This window comes from Pristis pectinata, chromosome 3 (assembly GCF_009764475.1).
Source record: "Pristis pectinata isolate sPriPec2 chromosome 3, sPriPec2.1.pri, whole genome shotgun sequence".
Taxonomy (NCBI): Eukaryota; Metazoa; Chordata; class Chondrichthyes; order Rhinopristiformes; family Pristidae; genus Pristis; species Pristis pectinata.
The window spans coordinates 94352482-94380416 of NC_067407.1; the positions used below are offsets into that span (position 1 = coordinate 94352482).

Consider the following 27935-nt stretch of genomic DNA (forward strand, 5'->3'; position numbering starts at 1 on the left):
CAAGGGCATGCCAAGCTCCCTTTTATTAGACCAGGTACAAAATAAGAGTCAGGAGTAAAAGTTTTGTGGAATTAAAATGAGAATACAATTTGAAAGAGGAACTCAGGCAATGTGAATTCCATCAGGTGATCCCTCAACTCAAAGATAAAAATGCCATACAGCATTCAAAAAAATTTAAAATAAAGCCCAACAAGATGTGATAAGTAACCAGGTTTATTTTTGCCTTTCATACACCATGATCCACTGTAGCACTTATTTTTAAAACCTGATGGTTGGAAAAATAAAGGATTATTTTAGATACTAACAAAACTAAATCAACTAAAAAGCAGAGTGACTTCAGTTCTCTGTAGCAGACAGAATATCAGATTTCAGTCATTGCCCAGACATGTCCAAATAGTTTTCATTTTAATGCAAAGAACTGGCACAAGAATGGAAGTATGGATCCCAGCTCCTTCCCATCATTTAGGTTCTGTAATGGTATTGATGTGTCAAGCAATACAATGTATACAATGCAGTGAAGATAAATGTATTCTGAGCACCTAGTCCAAGAACCAGCCTCAAAAGCCATGCAGAAGATACTATCACCACCTAATTCAAGGAATGCTGGATGCTCTACGCAACTCCTCCTGGATAGTTTCAAAACCAAATCAGTGGATCTTTTCAATTTGAGTCACACCTTTCATGAAGGAAGCAGCTTCACAACGGGCCAGGTTTTTCTTGCAGGCAAGTTGATCATCTCTTCTGAATCAGTTTCTTGACCATTCACTTCTTCAGGTATTGGCTGAAATTTTCTGAATGATATATAATTGGCACTTCTGTGTCGCACGATAAATAACGATTCCTCGCTTTCCAATTCTTCTGAAGACAAATTTCTTCCAGATACACCAGCTGGATATGTGTCACAAGTTCTGAGATAGTTTTTGCGTGATCTTTTAAACATCACAAAACAGAGAGCTAGTGCCAATGACACAAGTAGGAATGCACATATAGCAGAAGCAATTAAGATTTCCTTCAAGCCAAATGAGGACCAAAAGCCAGAATCTGAAGGAAGAAATCAAACATGAGCTCCAATTTCATTTGCTTCCTTATCCAAAAAGAAATTTAGTCTATTCATTAGCATTACTAAATTTGGTTGTTGTTGAAAAGTGGAAAACAACATTTAATTTTTCCTGAAAGAGAACTAAAAATATTCAATTTTTTTTCTGACAACTACTTACAGCAACCCAAGTATAATAAGTTTAAATGTAGATTTCAGTTGCTGATTTTCCAATAATCTTATCGTCATTGACCTTCAAAACCAGGATTAATTCATTCAAAAACTTGTGGTAATCTAATAGTCTGAGATCATAAAAATCTGAAAAAAATCACTGCTCATTTCTGCAAACTTTCTAATTCTTAACTTTCCTCTTTGGTCTCTTACGATTTGTTTTGCTCCTTATTACAGGAATAATATGATAAAAGACTCAATGCCAGTTGTGATGAGTATTATTTTAAAAAAGGTATTTCCAAGTTAATTTTTTTGTCATGGGCATAACATACCCTCAGGGTATAAATGCCATGAAAATTAGCTTTTTGCAGCAGCATAGTAACATTTCTGAAAACAAGGTTATTGAATCAGCAAAAGGCAGAAGATGATTTGAACAGACTACAGACCAAGACTTGCAGTTAAGGTAACGCTTTCACTCTTTTTCCAAGTCTCTTGGAAAGCAGTTTCCTTCTCCAAATGACAAAGGGATTCATAGAGTTGTACAGCACAGAAACAGGCTCTTCAGCCCAGCTTATCCATGTTTATCCAGATGCCCATCTGTGCTAATCCCATTTGCCTGCATTTGGCCCATTTTGCTCCAAACATTTTCTAACTCTGTACCTGTCTAAATAGCTTTTAAATATTGTAATTGTACTTGCCTCTACCACCTCTTTGGAGCTTGTTCCATATACCCACCACCCTCAGTGTGGAAACCCATGTTTCTCAGATCCCTTTTAAATCATTCTCCTCTCACCTTAAACCAATGCCCTCTAGCATTACACTCCCCTATCCTGAGATAAAAAGACTGAATATCTACCCCATCGATACCCCTCAAAATATTATAAACCCCTCAGCCCAATTCATGCCAGGGAAAAGAAGACCAGTTTATCTGGTGTGTCCTTGCAATTCCAGCCCAGCTAACATATATAAATTTTTTTTGCATCCTCTTGTTTCATCACATCCTTCCTATCGTGTGGCAACCAGAACTGCACACAATACCGCAAGTGTGGCTTAACCAACGATCCATGCAACTGAAACATTAAGTCCCAAATCTTGTACTCCGTGCTGTGGCTGAAGACAACAAACGTGCCACATGCCTTCTTCACCACTGTGTATTTGTGTCACCACCTTCAGAGAACTATGTACTTGAACCCCCCCCCCCAAGGTTTCACTGTTCGACTACACTCCCAGGATCCTGCTGTTCATTGTGTTTGATCTCACCTGGTTTAAGTTCCCAATATGTGTCACTTCGCACTCAAGTTAAATTCCATCAGCCATTCCTTTGCCCACTTTCCCCGGTTGATCTAGATCCTGTTGTAACCTTGGCCAAACTTCTTCACTGTCCCCTATACCACTAGGTTTGGTGTCACCTGCAAACTGAATAGTGATGCCACCTATATTCTCTTCCACATTATTAATATGAGAAACAGTAAAGGATACTGGACTGATCCCTGCAGCTCACCACTGGTTACAGGACTCCAATCTGAAAAATCCCCCAGTACCATCCACCACCAAGCCATCTCAGCAGTACTTCATAACACACGAAACCAGTTGCTTCTGAATGAAGACCAAGTGAAGAGTAGTTATTCTTAACATTTTTCAGCTGCAATCAGTGGTGGAATTTGGTGATTGTGCATACATACAAGCACAAATTTAGTCCAGGGAATTCTTTTTTGAGCCAGGGAGGTCAAGAGCAGGACTGGTAAGGCAAGAATAGATCAAGTCTCTACCAGCCCAAGATGTTTTGCATTGACACAATGAGCAAGTCCAAATGGGCAGTGTCAAACTTGGTTTAGAAAAAAATACCAGTTTTTAAAAAGGGATCTTAAATACATTATATACCATTTTCACATTAATTTGTGCAAACAAAATATTCATTCATATAGCTGAGGATTTTTTTCATTCTTACACATACCTAATTCAATGCACTTGGGCTTTTGTCCCACTGAATAGTTATCAAATCCGTATTTACACTGGCAGAAATATGAACCAATGGTATTTAGACAGTTAGCTTCCTTGCCACATGCTGCAGTCTTAGATTTGCACTCATCAACATCTGCAAAATATAAAAATACTAAGTAGTTCCGAACAGTAAAAGGCAGAGCACTTCACTGTATTTACACAAAACCTCCATCATTCACAAAACAAAAAAAAATGCTTCCCAGCCCCACCCAGAGTTGTTTCTGCCACTTATTCCAACTTTGGTGGTTTACAAATACCCTCGCCAAGTATAATGTGCCTAAGGTGTTAACCAAAACTGATCACAGATGTGCTGTTGCAGATATTGCATTATTTAATGCAGTTAGCTTTGCTATATTGTTTTCTGGAGACACTGTTAGTGGGAACACCATGACTGTTTTCTTGAATCAAGCAAGGTAAACTCTGTAGAAATGTGGATAACCCTGATTGAAAGATCACATCTATTTTACTTTACACATTAGAGAACAGAGAAGTCATCAGTTAATTAGAAGGTGCAAGTTTTACCAGTCTTTTTTTTAAAAAACAAAATGGAGTTAGAAATCAGCTTCACACCAACATACAATTGGAAATACTGTCACAAATAATGATGTGCTTCATTCACCATCCACAATGATCAGTAAAACAAAATATGTGGTGCACGTAATGAGACAGAGCTTAGAGGACGTGGTCTTTCTACATCCCTCTACACTTGATCTTTGTGGGGTGAGCTAGATTTCAGTGGTTGGAGTCTATTAGAAAAATGTAGTAAGTCCATAAAGGACAAGCACAATGTGTTTTTTTTTCCCCCAAAAGGGAAAGGAAAATTCCCACCATTACCAAATTGGATATGATAACAAATTGAAAATGGATTTTTTTTCTGTATTTGTTAGATACAAGAGAATGCATAATGTGTATTCATTCACCGGACATGCTCATCAATGGCAAAGACAGAATTTAATTTTCACTCCTAAATATATCTTGGACCTAGAAGTTTCCAAGCTGCCTCAAAAGGACTACAAATAGTCAACCAGATTTGAGACTAGCTTTTAATTCTACACTTAGTTACTCAAAAATCAATTTCCCTAGTTACTCTGTTGGGATTCAAACTCCTATCTCTGGATTAATAGTCTAGACCTCTAGGTACTGTGTCATAGCTTAACACTATGCTACTGTACCTCTCAGTAATTTTCCAAAGTGTGAGGTGCCAGGGCACACTAAATACCAAGATACACTCATTGACTCAAAGGGTTTTCTCATTCATCTAAGGAGGCTCCTTCCTAAGTTACAAGCCAGGGTGTTCCAATATTAAATAGTGGAAAATTGGATTCTTTATATACTCCCCCTCCCCCCCCACAAACAAATTATTTTCTCTATGACACTGCTATATAAACAAATCATACTTCAAAGAGATGCAAGAGATTGCACATGCTGGAATCTGAAGAGATAATCTCCTGGGAGGTCCTGATGCAGGGTTTTGACCCAAAAGATCAACAATTCCTCCTCCCCACCCCCAGATGCTGCTCAACCCATTGAATTCTAGTTTGTTGCTCCATACTTCAATGTATGCAGCCATTGTAATACTGAAAACTATAGAATGTAGCCCAGGAGACCAATACCACCCTTCCATTTACTTCAGAGACATCAAGGTCAAGTTTAGTTCCCTCATTTCTGTGCCCCAGCTAAGAATGATTAAATGTACGTAAACCAAGGGTGAATTTTGGGACCTTCTAGTTGTGTGGAGTGTGGCCTATTGATCTGAGCGAACAAGGATAGATCTCTAAATACATGTGCATCTCTAAAGTAGTACAGTCAGTTATTGCTAACTTAGCTACTACTTCAAAACCAGTAAGAATTTTGAGCACTCAACATTTCCCAGTTTTCAAGCTCCATATTTTAATTACCTCTCACTGATATTGACACCAAGTGGACTTGTCCATTCCTCATGTTAGCCACCAACTCGTTTGACAAGCTATTCATGTGCATCTGTAGAGAGTGTTGGATGTTCTCTCCATTTGGACCAAAATACAGCTCATAGGCAAAATTGAATCCTGAAGTATTGACCCTGCAACAAAACAGTTACTGTAAAACTGGAGTAGCAAATACTTATTGACTGTTGAGATAAATGGGCAAGCAAGAAAGTAGTTTACTTCTTTCTCACTAAATTTCAAACCTTTAGAGATTGATTTCATACAGCTTTAAGGAGGCTATTGTGCACATTGCTCAATGTACAACTCAATGCTAGTTTCTGCTTTTTCCATTAAAAATATTTCACATCTACACATTCATAAACGCTGCGGGACACCTTGACTGCATTCTTTCACTACTTCACTGCTAATCTACTAGATTTCCAAATAAAATGACTTAATTAGTCTAAGGTAGGCCAACAGTGAATAGTTGAGAGAAGAATTGACAAAATTAGTCTTTAAATGAACTAGTCTTTGAAAATCAGTTGCAGGTTTCACCATTTTCCATAGAGCAGGTAACTTCTCATCAGAATGTGTCAATTGAACCAGGGACCATTCACCGGCAGAGTTTAAACAGAAATTAGAGCTTTGCCTTGAAGTACTGTTCCTCATGGCAATTACTGGTGAGATCAGTGTGGCAATACTTTTCAGCTCTGGGTTATCAGATATACTGTTCTTTCACAATTGCAGCAGTGTACATGTTTCAGACCAATTTACAGGGATTGACCAAGGAAAATTGTATGTTTATTATATGGATTTTGTGATCTTAAAAATGTCTGCACTCAGCAGCAGTGGCAGACAAAGGAAGAGGACCCAGGAGAGCATAAGGGAACAACATAGTTAATCAAGGAAGGTACCAGAGCAGTGCTGAGTCGTGATGTAAAGGCAGTGGGTAGTGACATGGGATTGGTTTGGGTTGCAATTATGAATAGCAGGGGAAGGAAGACACAGGTGGGAGTAGTCTAAGTGTGACTCAATAGGTCAGAGCATGAATGGGGAAATATTAAGGGCATGATTGAAAGGAACAGCAATTATCATGGGAGATTTTAATCTACACATCGACTGGATAAAGTAAACTGGCAAGGGGATGGTCGAAGAATAACTTGTGGAATTCTTTTTAGAGCAGTCTCTCATGGAGCCTTCTTGGGAATGGGCTACTTTAGATTTGGTCTTATGAAGGATTAATAAGGGATCTTGTGGTTAAAGATCCTCTCTGGGATAGTGACAGCAATATGACTAAATTCCAAATACAGTTAGAGGATAAACATGGGTCCATACCAGTGCCTTCAATTTAACTAAGAGCAATTATGGTATGAGGGAGGAATGGATAAACAAGCTGAGAAACAGATCAGATGAACAGTGGCAGATATTCAAACAGCTGGTCAAAAATGCTCAGCAAGAGTTTATCCCAATCAAAAGGAGGAATTCCATGAGAAAGAGGTACAATGTGTGGTTAACAAAGGGAGGTAAAGAATAATGTTAAATTGAAAAGTAGGATTATATAAAGTGACAAGGGCTAGTGGTAGACCAGGGGACAGGGAAATTTAAGATCCAGCAGCAGAACCCTAAAAAGCTCAAGGGAGAAAATTAATTTTGAGAGAAAACTTGCATACAAGTATAAAAACAAATAGTAAAAAAAAAGCTTCTATGGATATACAAATCAGAAGAGAGAGTGGCCAAGTAAAATGTGGAGCCTCCAGAGAACAAGGTTGGCGAATTAACAACAGCAAACAAAAAATGTTGAATAATTTTTAACATCAGGTCTTCTGATGAAGACATTGCTAATATTCCAAAGATATCAGACAGGCTAATTTCAAAGAAAATGGTAGAATTTACAAAAATCCCATTCACAAGGGATAAAGTATTGGAGAAACTCAGGGGCTGAAGGCAGACAAGTCACCAGGACCCAATGGACTGCATACTAGGGTTTTAAAGGAAGTGGCTGCAGAGATAGTGGACCCATTGGTTGAAATTTTTCATAACTTGCTCAACTCCAGGAGGGTACCAGAAGATTGGATAACAGCCAATGCAACTCACTTGTTCAAAAAAGTAGAAAGGCAGAGGTAGGGAGCTACAGGCAAGTTAGTTTGACAGCTATTATTGGCAAGATGCTGGAGTCAAAAGAGGAAATAGTTCATCGGTTAGGAAAGCTGAATTATAATTAAACCTAGTCAATATTGTTTTGAAAGGAAAGTCATGTTTGATAAATTAGCTTGAATTCTTTGAGGATGTAACAAAGAACTGATAATGGGGAACCTGTAGATGTAGTGTATTTAGATTTCCAAAAGGCATTTGGGAATGTACCACAGAAGATGCTGGTGCACAAATTAAATGCCCATTGTATCAGAGGAAATGTGTTAAAATAGATTGAAAACTGGCTGCCTCTCAGAAAATAAAAGTCAGAACAAATGGGTCCTTTTCAGACTGGAAAGAGGTAACAAGTGGAGTATCACAGGGATCAGTTCTTGGCCTGCATTTGTTCACTATTTACCTTAATGACCTGGAGGAAGGAACAATATGCAAGGTTTCCAGATGATACAAAAATCAATGGAAGGGCATGTTGCATTAGAGGTACTGTGATTCTGCAACAGCATATAGATCAATGGAGTGGGCAGGCAAAAAACAGATAAATGGAGTTTAATACAGGGAAGTTTGAGGTCATGCACTTCAGTAAGAGAAATCAAAAGGCAGATTATCTAAATGAAGAGACCAACTAAGTACAGGGGATCTAGGTGTTCTAATGCATGAATCACAAAAATCTACAAGTCCAACTAGTTAAGGTGGGAAACAGCATTTTTTGTCTTTGTGGCAAAAGAGTTGAAGTTTGAAATTTGGGAATTTTTTTTTTTTTGCAATTGGCCAGGGTGTTGGCAAGGCTTCCTCTGGACTGCTGCCTACAGTTTTGGTCTCTAGGCAAAAAAAAGACAGTAACATAGGAGACAATACAAAAGAGATTCACCAGGCTAATTCTTGGAAGTGAGAGGGTTGTCCTACAAAAGAGACTGTAGCTTTGCTCTGTACTCCTTGGAGTTGAGATTAAAGGGTGACTTTATTCAAACAAAGAAGTCTCGACAGATTAGATGCTGGGATGTTTTCACAAATAGGAAAGTGACAAACAGGGGGACATAGCCATAAGAGGCCAGTCATTTAAAATTGAGGTACGTAGAAATTTATTCAGAGACTGGAATTTACTGCCCTGGCAGGTGGTGGAAGCTGGTTTATGACAAGTACGTAAGATGCAGGCAGGTCAATATTTGGTAGATCAAGGAATGGAGGGGTATGGAGAAATGGCATAGGAAAGGAGTTGAGGCCAGCATGGATTAGCCATGATCAAACTAACTAGCAGGACAGCCTTGAGGAGCCCAATAGCCGCCTACTCTCCCATTTTGTGTTCTTGTTCACGAGTCTCTTGGGAGTTCAATTCCATGACACATTGCAATGAAAAATGTACAAGTGGCTTTGTTGTTCTTGTGAATAAGGACACTCTCAATATGTCCCTCACCTGAGCCTCAACCTGCTGATTTCTGCCATCCCTTCTGTCTCCGCCTGTCCTTCCATGTTGGGCTGAACCAAACTGTCTGCAGTCACTGAGCTATCTGCATCTCACTGGGAGAGTGAGGCGTGTCTGCCATGGAGACCACAAATGACTGTGTTGGGCCTTTAACACCCCATTCTAATGTTCACAACACCTCCTCTGTCTACACTTAAAGGATATTAGAATCCAGCATAGACTAGCAATGAATGGGCTTAACTCCAGCAAATGTAGGTCTTGTGCACAATGATGCCACTATACCAGTCGGTGAGAAAGTACTCATATGGTGGTAGAGCCCTTTCTGACCCTTGGTGCCTAGTCAATTTCAGATTCTGAGTGAAGTTCAGAGTACAACTAGTCCTGGACCGGACCACCAGCATCATGTCCTTCCTCTGCTATCACATGGCTGCATTTTTCAGTTGTGTTCTCTCCTCAGATCTCCATGTTCACCTTCAGCTACATCTGCAATTCATTCAATATTTAAGGAAAATGACCAGGTCCACTTGCATCTTGTAGTCATCAACATATCTACCACATTCCTGCCATTGTCACAGCTCTGCTTGGAGAGAACCTGATCTTTTCTTCTCTCTCAAGCAGTAACATCTCAATCTGCACACCATAGAGTCTACAGATTCTTCAGGTTTGCTACACACCTCTGGTAGAGCTATCAACAGAACATTCTTCAGTCCAAGTGAGATTGATAAACTATCAACTAAAACAAAGTCATAGTGCGTAGTACACTCAGTTGTTAAAGCTATCCTGATCTTATATGCACTACACGCAGTACAATTTTGTACAAGATTAAAAAGGTGTGTATTTAATGGCATTAGAGGGACAAAAACAAAGGAATTCACTATGACAGGGTAGTGTAGAGAGTTAAAAAAAACTCTTACAGTGATGAGTGGAATGCTGAGGATCAATAGGAAAGAATCTGATGTTTTGGTAGAATATGTGAAGGTTGAGGATATGCTAATTGACTCAATAGTGCACTCCTGAAGTCTCAATACTTACAGTTGCTGATCACAGGTTTTAAGTTTGTAGCTAGTTTCTGGAAACATTAAGTTGACTAACAATTAGTCCTTGAATAACTAGTCTGGTTGAGTTTGATGAACCAATATAACAGCTATCCAAATTTTTAAAAAATGGAGATAGCACTGTGCCTCTTGAGAGCAGTAATTTTATAGAAAACTACCATATTTTACAATTTTTATTACACATTCACCATGAGTATCAAAATGCAGATACGAAGTGCTGGGATCTGTAAACTGCTTGGAACTTATGTTCCCTCCAAATGCCTGTCAAATCATTAACTCCCTAATTAAACCTCCACTGGTGTCCAAGAATCCCAGAGTGTCTTGTACCTCAGGCACACATGCAGCACCTTTATGCTCCACTGTGCCTCAGAGTTTCGTCATTCCCCAGTGAAGGCAAGATTTCAGGTTACGTTTTGTTTTTACCTTTTGGCACCTGTAGGAAGAATTTTCTTAAGAGGCAGGTAAAATGATACCAGATTGTTCATGATCTGCACAAAAAAGAATTAGAAGTGATTTAATGAACAGTTTTCCTTTTTCTCCCTTGCCTCACATTTGAGGGGGTTAGCAGGGTCAAAGGAACAAAGTCTGAATTATTATTCCTACCAGATTCTGAACAGATTGCAGGACCTGTTTTTCCAAGCGTTGAAAATTCTTGTAAACCACATTTGACAATTCCACTCTGGCAGAGACTTCCAATAAATGACCTATATTTTCTAAAAAGTTGTAGTTGAAAAATAGATGAAATTAGAGAGCAAGTTTACAGAACTGGTAACTTCTGGTAATTAATTTCATTTAATACTTTTTATTCATTGGTTACATCCTTATCCTCTACCTGCATTTAGTCATTTTGCAGCAATTTAGGATTGCGTGTCAAGAGTCAGACTTAGTGTTGTTAGGTCTACCTGCATTTTTGCTGAATACTACAAAACAAGGGAAGTTGTGGGTGCAAGATACAGCATAAAGCTTGTGGAAAAAGTCATACCAAATCTGTACATGCATTAGGAACTTTGAGAAGTTTAGATATCAAGCCCACCAGTATTTCATTTTACCAATAAACATCACTTACCTGTATCTTTGTCTTGAAGTTTTGGTACCAATGTCATCCACGAGAGAGTCTGTGAAATAGATGGATTATTTGCATATTGAACATTAAGAAAACTGGTCCTGTCAGTCTCCTTTTCTGTAGCTTCAGTATCCTGCCACACTGGCTCAATAAAGGTCCCGCTACTGACGATCTGCGTTTTTAACCATTCCAATTCATAATTCCAGGACTCATTTCCAGTCACCGTGCTGGAGTTTATTTTCAGTGATGTGTATACATGGGTTGGTGCAATTAGTTGTACAGTTCTTTCATAGGTTTGATAAATAGAAGTCTGTAAACCACCCTTGTATACATACAAATCCTGGGATTTAGCTTTCGTCCATATATGGGTGTGGAATGAGGCAGTTAATAAAGATGATACCATTCTATCAAGACTAACTGAGTAGACCATTTCAGATTCTCTCATTCCAGAATTGGCAGTTGCCAGTAAGCTCGTAGGCTCCCACAACTCATGGTGTTCAGTTTTGCTTTGCATGTTGGTAAATGTCTGCAAGGTTTTTAATGGCAATGTCCTTTTATGCCCCAAATGTTCACATTCAAGATTTTCAACTACATTCCAGCTAGTTGAAGCCCAATCATCAGACACAACAAGCTTACTCTCCATTGCCATCCACCTTTCAGTAGAGTCAAATGATTCTAGGAGATCTGTTAAAATTCCTTCCAATCTGTTAAACTCTACAGAATTCCCTCTGTACATCATTCCCTCTGAAGGTGCACTTCCAGGAAAACCTGCATGGAAAACTGATGGTGTCAATACACTGGAGAATTCAAACAGAGTAGAAGGAAGTCCTTTGGAGTTCCTTCTGGATGGCTGTGTGCAAAGATAATTGCACAGATGGACATTTTCAAAGTCTGATGTATGGTGTTTAGCAGATACTTGTACTCCATGGTTGGAAACTAGAAAGTAGTTGCTTTCCTTAGTGGATTTCCAAATGCTGCCTCTTTCAGTTGTTGGTTGGGCAAATTCCTGCAAATTAGTACCACTCCATCTTCTCTCATAATCCTGAGATATTGGTTCTGTAGCTTCACCACTGAGCAAATTTATAGGTTGGCCTGTGTGTGGTTTTCCATCAGCTTCAATGTTTGTTGTAACAGAAATCTGCTGGGATATTCCAAAATTAGATAACATCAGTACAGATGTACTAGAAGTCTTAATCTTATTATACATCTGATATTTGACTTGCAAGCACCTTTTAGATTGGTTTGAGTTTCCCTTCTCAAAGGTGACATATGCTGCCAGAGCATGAATGACAAAGTTATGAGTTTTGTTGAGATAGGCTTATGCCACTTGCTGAACAATTTGTTTGGGAATACAAATGAAAATTTCATCTCAATTCTCGTTACAGTCTCTGTGATAAGAATTGATGTATTTGCACTACAATACTTTCCCACTGACTTACTGTGGCAGTCCAGTTGCAAAGGTACTCATCATAAACACAAGGGTAAGCTGGAGAAAGACATTTGCTGGAGTCTCCCTCTATGGTCATATGACAGTTCTTCAATGCAGAAGTGATTGGAGATGAAAATCTTTCCGTTTCTGAAATGAGGAATTAGAAGATGTTGCACCAACTTTATTTTTAAAAACTCATTCAATGAGCAATAACAGTGGTGGATGGTTAATTAGTTTTAAAAACTTGTCCCTACAAAGAACAATTCTATAATGTTAAATCTGGGCCAAGTGTAAGCATTCTTGGACCCTTCCAACAAGATGATCAACACTATGGGTATGAGGATAACACTTAGACTGGTAAGTATGAAGCAATGACTGTCCCAAAAGAAGTCTAACAAAGTCTGAGACCATAAAGGCGAACAGCACACTGCCCAACATCTATAAAAGTACAACTTGGAATTTAGTGTTGGGGCTGATGTAGTTTCAGTACTAAATACTATACCATATAGAATAACCTAGCAGCAGTGCCTGCTGTCTACAAGATTCACTACAATGAACATCAAGATTTTATTCAGCAAGATAATGCACCTGCAACCTTTATTATCTAGGAAGTCAAGTGCACACAAGTGTCATCTCTTCCAAGTTATTCTCCAGTGATACAAATCAATAGTAGGAATCATTCACTGGTGTCTACAAGGAGAGCACCTTCAACAATTCAGTGTTATTAGTTTTGATTCCATATACACAGGTTAAATAGGGAAAAGCCAAATCTTTCAATGACTATCATAGGCCTTCTGTTTTCATCCACCAAATGTACATTAAAGACTGAATAGAATGAAAGATGATTTACAAAAAAATTAATGAAAATCAAATCTTTGTACCATGCTTTCCATAAGCTCAGGATCTCTTAATTTCTTCACAATCAAACAATATTTTAAGTGCAGCTTCAATTTAATTAAAGAACTACAAGAACAGACATCCACAGCAAAACCCCAACACAGCAGGGAAGGAGAATGGAAATGGTTTTCATGTTAGTTGAGAGAGAGCTCACTCTTCTTAAAGACTCAGTCCTGGTTCCTTCATACGACAGGCTTTGGACAACTTGCAAACTGGTCAGTCAATACTCATGTCCTTCGTAGGTTAGTGAAAACTTGGAAACTGGACTTGAAGCATTGTTAGCACTGGTTCCATCTCCAAATAAGTATTTTTCCCAGGACTTGAAAAAGTAATTTCTTGTACATATATGTGAGCTTTTCAAAACATGACTATTCAATATGAAATCTATTATCCTGGTAGTGTGTCAGTCTTTTAAATTGATGTTAAATATTTTAAATTGTGAAAGGCAAGAATTTAGTAGAAGAGTTGTGACCTCTAGTCTGGAGTAAATTATGCAAAGTATTGCATTAATTATTTTAGATCTTGAGTGCCATATAAAGAACTGACTTAAAAGTACAAGAAAGGAATATTCTCACTGCAGGCAAGAAAGGCAAATACTTGGATTAACAAAACCACTCACTCAATGTCCTAGGACAGACTCAGATTCAAAACTAAAGCAAACAAGTATTTTAATGAACATAATTTATTCTCATGTCCATAAATGCCATTGAAAATAAACATTTGGAATTGTTAATACAAGCATTTATACTCCAAGCAGGAAGTTTATTCAATATTATACACAAAGTGATTTGTTAAAAAAACAAATGGTTCCCAAGGCATGCACACAAAAGACTTCATATTTTCTGGCTTTTATCCTTCTGGATGCATCATTGAGCTAGTAAATAATCTTGTAATTTTGAAAACCCAAGTCATCAAAAGCACACATATTTGAATACTCAGCTTAAAGATTGGCTTGGAAGTGATCAGAAAGCAATGAAGTTATTGTTCCATACAATTTACCATTAACCAACCTTCTCCATCAATACTGGTCTTCCCTAGTTTCCAATTCAACTCAGATTAGAAGTTGCAGCATCCCAACTTTACCTAGTTCAAGAATATTCTTACCCTTAACCCCATGGAGTTGTCATCATAATGTTTGAACAAGATAAACAAAGCTCATTAAAAAGATATAATAATGGTTAAAGATCATGAGGAAAGTTGGAACACAATTTACATTTTTAGTCACTTAAATTTCTGCATAAATTTTGTGGACTGTTACTGGTTAGCAATAACAGAACACAAAGGAACACCAACTGTAAATGTCAGTAGCACTGCCAGTAATTATGCATTAATTTTCAGCATTATGAATGTTTGTAAGACACTATGCATTCACGGGTTAGAAGAAACAATATTAGTATACAGCAAGCTGTTCCCACCAACCCATTGCATTGTTTTACAAGCGTGGAGTTTCGACAGTCAATTGTTTTTGCACTGTTTTAAACTCAGTGCAGTCAAGTTGATGTCCAGCCACAACTTCAACTTGCTCAATTTTCTTGAAGAAAATTCTGTTATTTTTGGTCTTATCAGATTCAAATACCAATAATTCTTCACTTCTCATTTCTTCTTGAGGGTAGAAAAGTTGGAGTATTGGGAGTGGGCCATCTGAACTCCGGTCCAAAGAAGAGATTCGTTTTTGTCTTTTACTCATCATAAAAAGGAGAGTTAAAATTATTGCCAGGATCAAAATTATACATGGGATAACACCACCTAGGATTTCCTGTAAACCAAGAGAGGGCAGAGAGCCAGATTCTGTAAAGAGAAAGTATCTGCATTTACTGGAAACAGTTGACACTGAACCCAAAGAGCAGATTGAAATTCAAATACAATAGTCTCCATCACGCTTCACTTTCAATCAGGGGACATTTGTTGGTAACAGCTCCCAACCCCAATCCAAAAAAGTCTTCCTTCTTAAATCGCAAGACTGATCATTTTACTCGTGCAGCACAGTTATCTTCACATTAGCAAGATTACAAGTGAAGAATGTGCCATGGAGATGCTGGGTAAGAGAATGCTACGGCTTCAGACTAAAGATTCAAACACGGTACATCAGGTATTAGTTAAATAAAAGCAGCCAATTTCTTCCTTCTTCCCCCCTGCCCCCCTCCCCCAAAAAACAGTAATCAGTTGTTGCCATTAGGTATTTAATATTTACCTCAAGTAAGCATGCTTCTTAATTAGTATCTTCTAGCAGCACTTGAATAAAACAGAAAATTAAGTTCTGCAGGAAAGCATTCAAGTTGTTGCAGTACTTAATATTGGAAAAGAAGAATTTTACAGGTTTGAGAGGAAGCCAGATTTGCTGTTAGGACACGTTCTGCTACAGAACAGCTTTTTTACAAAAATGGGGTTCTTCATTCAATGTTTACAATAACACTGTAGGGTTAATTGACACCATCTTCAACATTACCACCTGCAGCTTTCAATGGCCATAAATGTTTCTCATCATAGACTTAGTTAATAGAAAGTCTTCAAAATGCACTTTATATAAAAATGTCTTAAGTTACAATTCTATATGACACTTAGTCCAGTTCTTTACAACAGCTAACCCATCCAGGAAATCATAGAAATGAAGTTAATTTAATGTCACTATTTCCCTACACTGAAATTCACAGCATCTTGCTGGGATATCAGGTTAGGAAGCTTGGAGCCATTTTGATTTTGCCACAGATGCATCAGTTCATAAATACCTGGTTTCACATTCTTGACACAGCCGGTGCTAGAAGCAGTTGAAGATGGGTCTTCAAATCCCTTGGTGCATTGACAAGAATAATAACCGAAAGCATTCAAACAGTTGGCTTCAAGATCACACATGGAAAGCCCAGAGATGCATTCATCCACATCTGTAGGATGCAAACAGTTAATCTCTCCATTTCTCAAGGTAAGTTCAAGTTACTCATGTCACCATTAATTGTTGGTGGTGTTGAATAATATTAAATGGTTCATACACCCAAAAATCTTTACGTATTGCACAAGGCTATATTACAACATTGAATTGTTTACAAATTTTTTACCTTCAACAGATACTGAAAATGTTACAGCTTTTCCATGTCGCAAATTAGATACAGACTTGAACAATAGTTGGTTTATCCTACTCTCAAGGGGAATGTAGATATCTTCTCCCCCAGGACTGAAATATAACCAATAGACAAAGAGCAGGCCTGGGGCATTGATCCTAAAGTTGAAGGACCATAGAATTATAGTCAATAAGCATTTTGACAATTAATCAAATAACAAGCAACTCTCACATAGTGAATTTTACTTCTTGTACTACAGAGATCATGAACTGAAATTCAGTATTCAAGTGTCAAAAATTCTCTTGCTTGATGAGAAACAGCAATCCCCAAGGGAAATCTTGCCCAGCATCAACCCAATTAAAAATGGGACCCTATATAGGAGCATTCTGCAGGATGAAGAACTGATCAGGTAAATACTATACAACTCCAATTAAGCATTGCAGAATTCAAACTGCTCTACTGAGTGAGCACATTATGAAGCTTAGTGCAGTCTTGCAATTTACAAGTCATTTAAAGATCTCTTAGAACCACTAACTTTCATCAATATCAGATGCAAGCTTACCAAATTACACAATGCATGGAAATCATTTGGATTTTACCTCTTAATAGTTAGAAGGAATAACTCTTTAAATGATGAAAATGTTGAAAGCTTTTCTCTAACCTGAAAAATAGTAAAAGAATCAATTAAAGAGGAGAAATGATCTTAGCACTGAAGCAGCAAATAACTCACCAGTCTTTTTATAGATCTTGCAACTCTTCTCTCTATCCCTTCAGATTCTTTGAAATTTGCACCAACAAACTTCACTCCAACAGATACTTGAAACAAATAGTCTGTAGATGGAAATACATTCAGATATACTTAAAATGGAAGAACTCCAAGAGAAACAAACATTTTATGACAACATTCAGCTCATTAAGCTAGTGCCAACTCTTTGGAAGAGTTGGCATCTTTTCTTAGTCTATTCCTTTGTCTTCACTCTCAATTTCCTTGTTACTTATCAATTTACTTTTTTGTAGTGATTACAAGTTCCAATTCCACTGTTTTGATCAGACAGGTGAAAGCTAATGTCCCATTACTTAAAGGTGTTTTTTTAAAAAAAACTTCCAACATCTTGGATGCTAAATATTTGTCTCTGGTTACACCGGAGTGGAAATTCTTCTTTCATAGCTATTTACCCAAAACATAATACTTAAGAGCAGGCAAATATAACAATATTGCCCAGATTTTGATCGTTGATTCAAAAAGCCCAACTTTCTCTAATGCAAGGAGCCTCCAATCCAAATTTGTTCCCTCATGACAAGAGCAGATCCTTGATAGTATCTCAGATAAACCTTGCATCCTTTCATTCTTCCCAGTAGTAGTGTTGGCAGAGCTAATTCTTGGACCTGGTCTACTGTCAATATCCCCCACATAGCCCAATTGAGCAAGAGTAATTGGGCTAAACATGCTGCCATTTCACTATCACAAAAAAGGCAGGTCAAGAGTAAAATTGGACCATTATGAGATAGATTTCACAAATTTCTAAATCTGTATTATTGTTTTCTTTGTGTTATTGTACAAAACAGGACTGCAGATTTTTGCTTTATTCTTTTAGTGTTTGACTGGTCCTTACACTTTGATTTCCAAAACCTTCATGTCTATTATTGCATCAGACAAGATGGACAAAAGTCATTCAGAGGCTTTAAGAACTGAACACATTTCACAATACCAGTACTTTTGGATTAGGCAGACAACTTGGGTCCATGTCTTTAAAAAAAAAACAGTTCTCCAACTTCAGGCAACCTGCTCCCCCTCTGCACTTCACACTCTCCCCTGATCTACCCAATTGCTCCTACACCCACCCCCCAACACCACCCCCTATTTCTTTCCTCTCCACCCACTTCATTTGCCCATCACCCATACACTCCTCCCACAGGGTCCCCTCCCCCTACTGTTCTTACCTGCCCATCCAACCTCCCTCATTTGGTTCCATGCTCCTTTGAGGAGATTCCATCATCTGCAGCCCTTTGTTTCCTCCACCTGTCACCTTCCAGGCTCTATCACTGTTTCCACTCTTCCCTCCTCCATCTGCCCATCACCCCTCCTCACCTGGAACCACCCATCGCTTACCAGCTCTTGCTCCCCCTCACCTCATCTCTCTCCCCCGGTAAAGATGAAGGGACTTGACCCAAAATGTCAATTGGCCATATCCCTCCACAGATTCTGCCTGACCCACCATGTTCCTCCAGCAGTTTGTTTTCTTACTTGTTAAAAAAAGGATGATTATTTTCTGGTATTTGTCTACAAGTAGATTGATTGAATTAAGTTTCACAATTTGCTGTCACTTCTAGTTTGATATTTGGACCAATGTTTTGACAATAACCATGCATCCAGTAATTTTTTTTAAAAAAAAAGACCAACATGTTATGAACTGATGTTCCACATGTTTACCTCCAGGATACACTTTTGGTGCATCAGATGTTTTGAGAGTGATCTCTCCATCTGTAAAAGAAAACATTTTCATACACAGAAAATTAATGCATAGCTTAGGCCAACAAAGTTACTCCAATACAAAACATTATTCAGCCACGAGTGGCTTTGCTTTAACAGCACTATTTAAATGCAAGCTCAAATCGGTGGCAAAATTAAGTTATTCCAGACAGTTACATTGACTCAAGCAAAAATATTAAAACTAAACCTTTTATTATTGTATATTGACAGAACAAACCAAGTGCATTAGACTAGTCTTGGACTCAAAGATCAAAATAACATTGCTCAGTTTTTTTTCTCCTCTTCCCCTTAAGAGAACCAAACTGGGTAGCTCACTGAGCCATTTCAGAATGCAGTTAAAAGGTCATATTGTTAACGTGTTACAATTAAAGCTAGCTGTTAACATATTAAAGGATACAGAAAGGCACAATTCACTGTTTTAAGATTAACATTCAGTTGTCATGTTTCATACCTGATGATAGTGTGAATACAAGGTATCAAAATTACACTTTCATCGTGGCTGCATTCAAGAGTGCAAGTTTACCTGCACAAGCATTTGAGGGAAAGTTAAATTTAACTTTTCTTGAAGCAATGAAAATGACACATTTGAATCATTCCACATATTGCCAAATGGCAGTGGGAAATGTTTGTAATGGTGGGGGGGGGGGGGGGGGGGGGGGGGGGGAAGATGGTGGTGGTGGTGTGGAAGGAAAGAAGAATTCTGTGATTGAGCTCATTTTTATTTTCATTACTTCACATTTGTTTTTTAAATTTGAAAATTTGGGCAACCAGAAATAATGACAGGAATAATTGTGGGCGTCTAGTTTTGGATTCAGACCCATCCTCTGACTGCATTGAAGTGGAAAGATCCATTTCTGGAAGGTTAGTTTCACTTAGATCTGCAAGTTTTGGCTTGAAGGTATGCTCTCGAGATGAACCTCATTTTCATTTTGCAATGAAATGTGCGTGTACAGAAGTTAGTAAGAAAATTGATTTTTCTCATTATTAACTCCATTTTTGTTCTGCTCTTTCCCAGTTTCAACCATCTTAACCTATGATAATCCCTAAACACTGGACCTAGTAATCAAATTATCTGGGTAGTTTCAACGTGTCAAGATTTTGACTGCAACTTGAGCCAGAACTATTTTATGTAAATATGGACCTCAAAGATCAGCACAGGATCCAAGGATGTTATACTTTTTGTTTTTACATGTTATGCTTGACAAATTCAACCTCCATTTAAGTGGAATTTCATCTGTGAGAAAGGACAGTCTGTGACAACCTTAGTGTCCCACCTTTAAAACAGTGGGGTGTTTTATTGACACTGGCTTGTAACAATCCAATTCTAAATACTGCACATTTCCTATACATCTTAATTTTATCCTGATTATTCTCACTGTTCTCTTCTGACAAAATTCCTTTTTAGTTTAATGTACATCTATTATTTATTACTTCACACATCCTTTGGGCAAGTGCCTGACCAGAGAAAGGAATTCCTTTAATGATCATATGACAGCTCCTCACAGGATACAATATCCTAAATGAGGATGTTTAAATACTGGATGATTAAACTGGAAAGCTTTGGACAACATTAAGCCCACACAATTAGTGATGCAGGAAGTTCTGTGGCAGCACCCAAGTTAGTTGTGCTGGACTTCAAGAGTAAAGCAGCAACAACATCCTTCAAGACTTTGCTGCTCCTCTGACAAGGCTTTGGTAAGCAGCCATTGAGTCTTGCTTCAGGGAAATGGGACAGGAGGGAAATAAGACAAAATTATCAACAAGTTTTGCATAACAGCAAGTAAACTGTCAGCTTCTATAAAAAAAGTTCCTATCTGCATTTTCAGCTGCTCTGCAGGCATCCCAGGAGACAAATCAATCTGCAAGTCAAAAGTCTGAAAACCAAATGCTTCAACTGTTTTTAAAAAGTCTCCTAGAACAGCCAAGTTGCTCTTTTTCCCCTAACTTCATTGTCACCAACAGTCCTGTTCATCAGCTGGTCATAAATTAACCAATCAAGTTAACAAAAAAAATTCATTCACCTCAAAATGTTTGTTATGTGCAAACATTTAATTTATCAGTGCTGTCCATTTTGCAATTATGTTTCTTTCAACAGTCCAAAGTACCTTAAACTTTGGACCTCAAGCAGCCAGAGCAATCTTTGCATTTGCCAACAGAAGTCATTCCAGCTAACCACAGGAACCACCATATTCAATTTAAGTTATCTTCTGGCTCAATCTGATGTTTAAAGAGCACCCAAGCTTCCAGTTTGAAGATAATTGGTGTAGATCAATAAAAATACAGAAACACAACATTGCAGATGGTATTGCAAAGCTCAGGTTGCTTTATCACCACAAATGCTGCCTGCTGGATATTTACAGCAATTTTGTTTGTATTTTTAATAATTATACTATTACCCAGGAATAAAAATTTCAGCTTGTGCAAGTGAGTTATGTTCCAAAATATAACAGTAATGGCTAATCACATGTTTCAAGACTTGAAAAACTAAGCTTCCAGTGCTACAAATATTTAAACTAGTGCATTCAACTCCATAGAACATTGGTGAATAGGCCCCAATTGGAAGTTTCTCGTGTTTTGCTCCCCAAAGATAGAACATAGAATAGTACAGCACTGGAACAGGACCTTTGGCCCACAATGTTGTGCCAAACTAATTAAACTAGTAATTTGATGCCTAACTAAACTAATCCCTTCTGCCCACACACGTCCATATCCCTCCATTCTCTGCACATTCATGTGCCTATCCAAGAGCCTCTTGAATGCCTATCGTATTTGGCTCCACTACCACCCTGGCAGTATGTTCCAGGCACCCACCACTCCTCTAAAAACTTACCTCCTGTCACCTTAAATGCATTCCCTCTAGTATTGGACATTTTGACCCTGGGATAAAGATACTAGCTGTCTATCTATGCCTCTTAATCTTATAAACTTCTTTCAGGTCTCCCCTCAGCCTCTGCCACTCCATAGAAAACATCCCAAGTTTGCCTAACCTCACCTCTAATCCAGGCAGCATCCTGGTAAACCTCTTCTGCACCTTCTCCAAAGCCTCCACGTCCTTCCTCTCATGTGGTGACCAGAATTGAATGCAATATTCCAGATGTAGCCCAACTAGGTTTTTTTAAAAATATATAAAGCTGCAACACAACTTCCTAACTCTTGAACTCAGTGTCTCAGCTAATAAAGACGAGCATGCCATACACCTTTACCACCCTATTAACCTGTACAGCCACTTTCAGGGAGCTATGGACTTGAACCCCAAGATCACCCATACATCAACCCTGTTAAAGGTCTTAACATTAACTGTGTACTGTCCCTTTTCACTTGATCTCCCAAAGTGTAACATCTCACATCTGCCATTTCTCCACCCATATCTGCAACTGATCTAAATCCTGCCACATCCTTTGGTAATCTTCTATGCTTTCCACAATGCCATCAATCTTTGTATAATCTGTGAATTTATAAGTCACAAACAGCAGAGGTCCCATTCCAGATCCTGCAAAACACTACTAGTCACTGATCCCCAGCCAGAATAAGTCCCATTGACCACTACCCTCCGTCTTCTCTGATCAAGAGAATTCTGAATCCAAACAGCTAAGCCACCATGGATCCCATGCATCTTAATCTTCTGGACCAGCCTCCCATGAGGGACCTTGTCAAACACCTACTAAACTCTATGTGGACAACATCCACAGTTCTACCTTCATCACCTCCTCAAAAAACTCAATCAAGTTAATAAGCCATGACTTGCCCTGCACAAAGCCATGCTGACTGTCCACAATTAAGCCATGGTTTTCCCAAATGCTCAAATCCAATCCCCAAGGATCCCCTCCAATAGGTTCCCACCACTGACACAAGACTCACCGGTCTATAGTCTCACTAGTCTATGGGATTGAGCAGCAACTCAAGTGAAGCAGCACCATGTCTGGCAGAGGGAAAGGAGACAAAAGGCAGAGCCAAGCAGCACCATAAAGTGCTTTGTGATAACATCCAGGGCTTCACCAAACCAGCCATCCAGTACCTGGCTTGATGTGGTGGTATCAAGCAGATCTGGGGTCTGATCTACAAAGACCTGCAGGGTGCTGAAAGTTTTCCTGGAAAAAGTGATCAGGGATGCAGTCACCTACACTGAGCATGCCAAGTGCAAGACAGTCACTGCCATGGATCTTGTGTACACTCTGAAATGCCAGGCTGCACTCCCTATGGCATTGGCAGCTGAAGAACTCCACCCTTCCTCCCAAGCACAAAAGAACCACCAAAAAAAAGTTAAAAAGCAAAACTTCATAATAATTGACAATAGGAGTCATTGGAGCACCACAAAGTGGTGCAATGGAGGGGAAAGCCTCAGATCAGGAAGGTCTATTACCCAAACTAGATAGTGCAAGGGGAGCAAGCTTTAATTTTCATTTACATCCCCATCAGGAAACAGCAATACTGGAAGATCACTTTATAGAGTAGAAATTACAATGAAATCTTACCATGCCTTGGTTTTTCAGTTTGATCATTCAAAAATTCCTGAATAATAATAAAAAATTAAAATCAATTTTAAGTTGAAAAAGACAACTTTAAACTTAAAATTGCATCAATACAACTAATTAACTCAAATTAAATCTGATTAGTTTAATCTTGCAAAGTTAACAACTCCATGGAAATATCTTAAATTCTGACAAAATGTTATTGTCCTGAAAAGTCAAGTTTCCTCCCTCCATAGGTACTGCCAATGTGCATTTCCAGCAATTGCTATGATCAAATTCATTATCAGATAAGTTATAAAACTGTGTATTACTTGCACTAGATTAACTGATAATTTCTAGTTTAATTGATAGTCCACGAAAGCACACACACACATCTGAAACTACCTAAAGAGCACACATACCACTCCATGCAAACCACAATCACTACTTTAAATTGATGGTACAAAGGGTTTAAGAAAAAAGTCTGATGTCAGGACCAGTTCATTTGTTGAATAATTGTCATAGGACATCATGGGGTATTTAGGTGCTTACATTAACAGTTGTTGTTAACTGATGATATGATAATCCTTGACCAATTTGTTGCAGTCCATGGTCCAAAACTGTACTGAAACCTGGTCACATTTACCCCACAGGCTTCCATGCTATTAAAAACTATACAATATCATTGCAGATTAAAAATATATTCAACTAAGTTTCAGTCCACCATTTATATTACATAGCAACTTGTGTTGTGATGCAGGAAATTTGTACTTTTTAATGTGGGCAACAGCCATTCAAATGGAACCTTACTGAAACCCAAAAGTAATCCGTTTTAACAAGTCTTCACTATTCTCTCCTGTCATTCAGTTTCTGGTTCACAGTCATTGTTATCTTCACCCCTCTCCTACTCTAACTCAGAGAAATTTGATTTTGACAATTTTTCAGGGTTGAGGAAAACATCAACCCAAAACATCAGTTCCATTTCCATCTGCAGATGCTGTCTGACCCATTAAGTGCCTTCTAAGTTCAGTAACTGGTCTTAAAAAAAAAACCAGGGATATAAAAATTGGGATATCAGTTGTGCTTTAACAGATATTGTGCATGGTGCTGTAGATAGGTTTGTCCCATTGAGGCAGGGCAAGAATGGTAGAGTGAAGAAACCATGGTTGACAAGAGACATAGAATATCTTGTCAAGGGGAAGAAAGAAGCTTACCCAAGGTTTAGAAAGCAAGGATCATACCTGACTCTTGAAAGTTAGAAGGTAGCCAGGATGGAGCTTAAGAATGGACTTAGGAGAGCTAGAAGGGGACATGAGAAGGCCTTGGCATAAATCAAGTGGACAGTCAGACCCCCCCCCCCCCCCCCAGGGTGAAAGTAGGTAACACAAGGAGGCATAATTTTATATATTTATAGATATATAACATACAGCACTGCCAGCAAAGGTAGTGGAGGCAGCTATCTTAGGGACATTTAAAAGACTCTTAGATAGCCACATGAATGATAGAGGGTGATATGGGAGGCAAGGGTTAGATAGATATTAGAGCAGGATAAAATGTTGGCACAACATCATGGGCTGAAGGGCCTGTGCTGTGATGTTCCATACATAACAAATGAGTCAATCACTTCAGTTGGTCAATACAAGCATTAATAGCCACACATCTCTTCTAGCTTCAGTATTTATTTCCTCCCAATCTTTCCTTCAGATAAGAGTTCTACATACTGGTCATTTGAGCCAAATGTTCCCCACAAATTGCTTGGTGGATTTAGTGATGATCTTTTGCCTTGCACACCAAGAATATAAGTATTTTGACGATGTCTATCAAACCCTTCATCTACCTTCAGGTCCTCTTGGCCTACACTTCTACAGGGAAAGGCCCTAACCCATTCAAACTTTTCTAACATGTACATCAACATTGTCATCCTTGCAAATTTTCATTTCACCACCTCTCCAATTTTCACAAACCTTTAATAATACTCAATTAATACCAGAATATGCACAATATCTCCAATATGAAATCAACAAGATTCAATACAGCTTCAACTTAACTGACTTTTAATATTACAAGCCAAAGTCTTAATTTTCTTTAAGACTTTTTAATACCATTAACACTCAGCCAACATTTGAATACTAAATAACAAAGCTCACCAAGAGTCAAATTCTGACCTCTTCATTGTAATTAATTCAATCCATGGAAACATAGGCAAGACCTCACATATAGGTTGTATCATTGCTGCTCCCTGCATTCTGTACAAAACCAAAATTCCACTCACTGACATGCATATTCCATGTAATGTTAAAAGAGGCAGCAAGATGTATCAATTATTAGTACACTTCCAAATGTGATGGGATCTTTTTAATACTGTTGAGCAGCAAATTGAGAAACTGTTTGAAAACATTAGCACAAATTTTTTTTGCGTACCAAGGTAGGAATGGCATTTTGTTCAGAAATGAAATCTGCTTATTCAAAGATAGATCCCCTCTGAATTTAGCCTAGTTCAGAGTCTTTAAGAAAATTAAGACAGTCAGATCCATGATTTCATATGAAACCAAAGTAAAAATTGATGCTTTCAAAACAAAAACTTAAGGGAATTTAAAGACTATAGAAACTAGTAGGAGTAGACCACACAGCCCTTTTGTCATTTCATGAGATCACAATGGATAGGATCTTGACCATGTTCCTGTCCATTTCTCCATAACCCTCAACCCCTGACAAAACAAAAACTCAATCTTGTTTGGCAATGAAAACATGTAATGATTCAGCCTCCACAGTTCTCTATGGGTAGAAATAAAGACTCATTACCCTCAGAAAAAGTTCCCCCTCTTCTATCTTAAATAGACAACCTTTTATTCTGAGGCCATACCTCCAGGTCGACATTCCACTCTCCCACCCAGAGGAAGTATCCTCCTGGCATCTACTAAGACCTGCTACCTACCCCCAATCTCAGAATCTTATTTCAATAAGATCTTTAACTGGTTACTTCCCCACATGTTCATTGTTTCCTCTCTAAGCACCAACTACATTGCAGGAATCAACATACTGAATTTTATTCAAGTCACCTCCAAAAGCAAGCATATCCTTATTTTACTAAGCAACCAAAACTCTACTATTCTTAAGGTGTTGTCTCACAAGTCCCTTGTAGGTTTGTAGCAAATATTCTAATTTCCTGCTCCAACACCTGTGGGGGAAAAAAAAAGGCCAACATTCCATTAACCTTCCTATTTACTTGTGGCACCCATATGCTCACTTGCTTTCATTTACAAATACATACAGACCTCTTTACACAATATCATTCTGTAGTCTTCATTTAAACAATATTCTGCTTTTCTTTTCTATGCTTGTCTATCCAACAAAGTGAATAATCTTCCATTTTACCATTTCTGCCAAGTTCTTGACTTCTCACTTATCCTATCCTCATCCCTTTGCATCCTCCTTAATAGCTACTGTAGCTACAATAAGTCACAAATACAGATTATCATTAGTTGAGACCCCAGCACTGATTCCCAAGCTACACTGTTTATTACATCTTGTCAACCTGAAAATGCCCCATTCATGTGTCAGCCATGCTCATATCTATACTAATATTTTACCACAAAGACAGGAAACTTTACCTTAAGCAGCAACCTTTTGTACCACCTGATCAAATACATTTTGGAAATCCAAATACACTACATCCAGTGAATCCCTTTTACCCCCCTGTTCATGGGATCCTCAAAAGATAGGAATAAGGATAAGTTTTTAGGAAAATTTGGGTGGAGGGGAAAGACACAGGAAATGCGATTGCTCTGTCAGTCCACTTAATGGTTCAGGCCAGTAGAAAATATGGGAATAAGGACACTCATAACATTTGTCCAAAAAGATGCACTCCTATAAAATTTGCTCAGTTGCTTTATGTATTTCTAAATGCCTTGTTAATACTCCCTTACTAATAGATTACAGTGTTCACACAATTTCTTCTCTATTAAAAACTGATCTTTATATTTTAAAAAAAGTTTAAAAGTTTTCCACTCACTTCCACAGGAGAGATTTTGCTTTCTGTTGTAGTTTCTTCATTTGCCCAAAGAGGATTAGCCACATACTGGTGAAAAACTACACAAATCACACACAGACTAAAAGTAGAAAGAACCAAATTGTCCATTCTAAGACTTGGAGAATACATCTAATACAAGTCTTAAGGTGCCATTTGTCCAACAGCTGAACTGGCTTATATAATTCATTTCCCATAAAATGATTTAATTAATTGATAAATTAGATCAGTCAGCAGGAATTAATTTAGAGGAATGCCAGTGAAAACAATTCCATTTTAACTCTTCATTGCCTGAAGAGAGGCTTAATGGACCAGGGCAGACCTTGTGGAAGCCTTGTCTGTTTCTCCAGTGTCACCAACCCAAGAAAACAGATTTATAAAACCCAAGTCACAGGAAGGTAGGAGACCATCCAATTACATAATTTTATTCTGAGCACACACCACACACACCAGATCCCAAGATGCTCACTGGCTGTGGAAGGCCTCCATTATTGCAGCAAATCCACACGCTCCCTCTCCAGAGAGGATACGTGGATTAAAGAAGGTCACAGGGGTTGTATTAAGCAAGAAGAGAAAGAAACACAACAGCAGTTCTGTACGCATTGAGAGAACAGACTTGCACTTGTTTGGGGTGTAAGGGTTGGAAACATTCTGTTTGTCACACTTCAATTTACCTTGAAGTGTGACATCAAAATGTTTCCACCACTGTGATCAGTCAGCAGAGCGACTGACCTGCAGAGTACTTCCAGCAGGAAGACTGAAACCTGTTGAAGCCATTCAAAAATCCAGCAA

At 38.3% G+C, this 27935-nt stretch overlaps 1 protein-coding gene across 4 annotated transcripts; it reads right to left on the reverse strand.

The window, feature by feature from the left end:
* Positions 1-27298, reverse strand: zgc:66455 (uncharacterized protein LOC393502 homolog). 4 transcript variants are annotated; one of them, XM_052010833.1, is made up of 15 exons: positions 27129-27183; positions 26246-26294; positions 23141-23177; positions 18609-18659; positions 16908-17008; positions 16777-16838; positions 16175-16335; positions 15851-16003; positions 12238-12374; positions 10802-11939; positions 10339-10448; positions 10159-10223; positions 5107-5267; positions 3162-3302; positions 218-1041 (listed from the first exon to the last, which is right to left on the reverse strand). In XM_052010833.1, the coding sequence occupies exons 1-15, from the start codon at positions 27167-27169 to the stop codon at positions 680-682; spliced, it is 2769 nt and encodes a 922-aa protein (XP_051866793.1). In that variant the 5' UTR covers positions 27170-27183; the 3' UTR covers positions 218-679. The 4 variants fall into 4 exon arrangements, with proteins under 4 accessions (XP_051866791.1, XP_051866793.1, XP_051866792.1 ...); XM_052010831.1 differs by lacking the exon at positions 26246-26294 and having other exon boundaries at positions 1-1041; positions 27129-27298; XM_052010832.1 differs by lacking the exon at positions 26246-26294 and having other exon boundaries at positions 10802-11936; positions 27129-27260.
* Between the last annotated feature and the right edge of the window lie 637 nt (positions 27299-27935).

Bases quoted from the DNA above. Each gene is read 5' to 3' on its own strand.
- zgc:66455 (XM_052010831.1), bottom strand. From the start codon at position 27,275: ATGTATTCTCCAAGTCTTAGAATGGACAATTTGGTTCTTTCTACTTTT. The intron at 16,336-16,776 runs GTAAAATCCAAA...CTTCAACTTTAG, and splicing joins TTCCTTCTAACTATTAAGAG to GATCAATGCCCCAGGCCTGC. The intron at 10,224-10,338 runs GTAGGAATAATA...TTTTTTGTGCAG, and splicing joins TGCAATCTGTTCAGAATCTG to ATCATGAACAATCTGGTATC.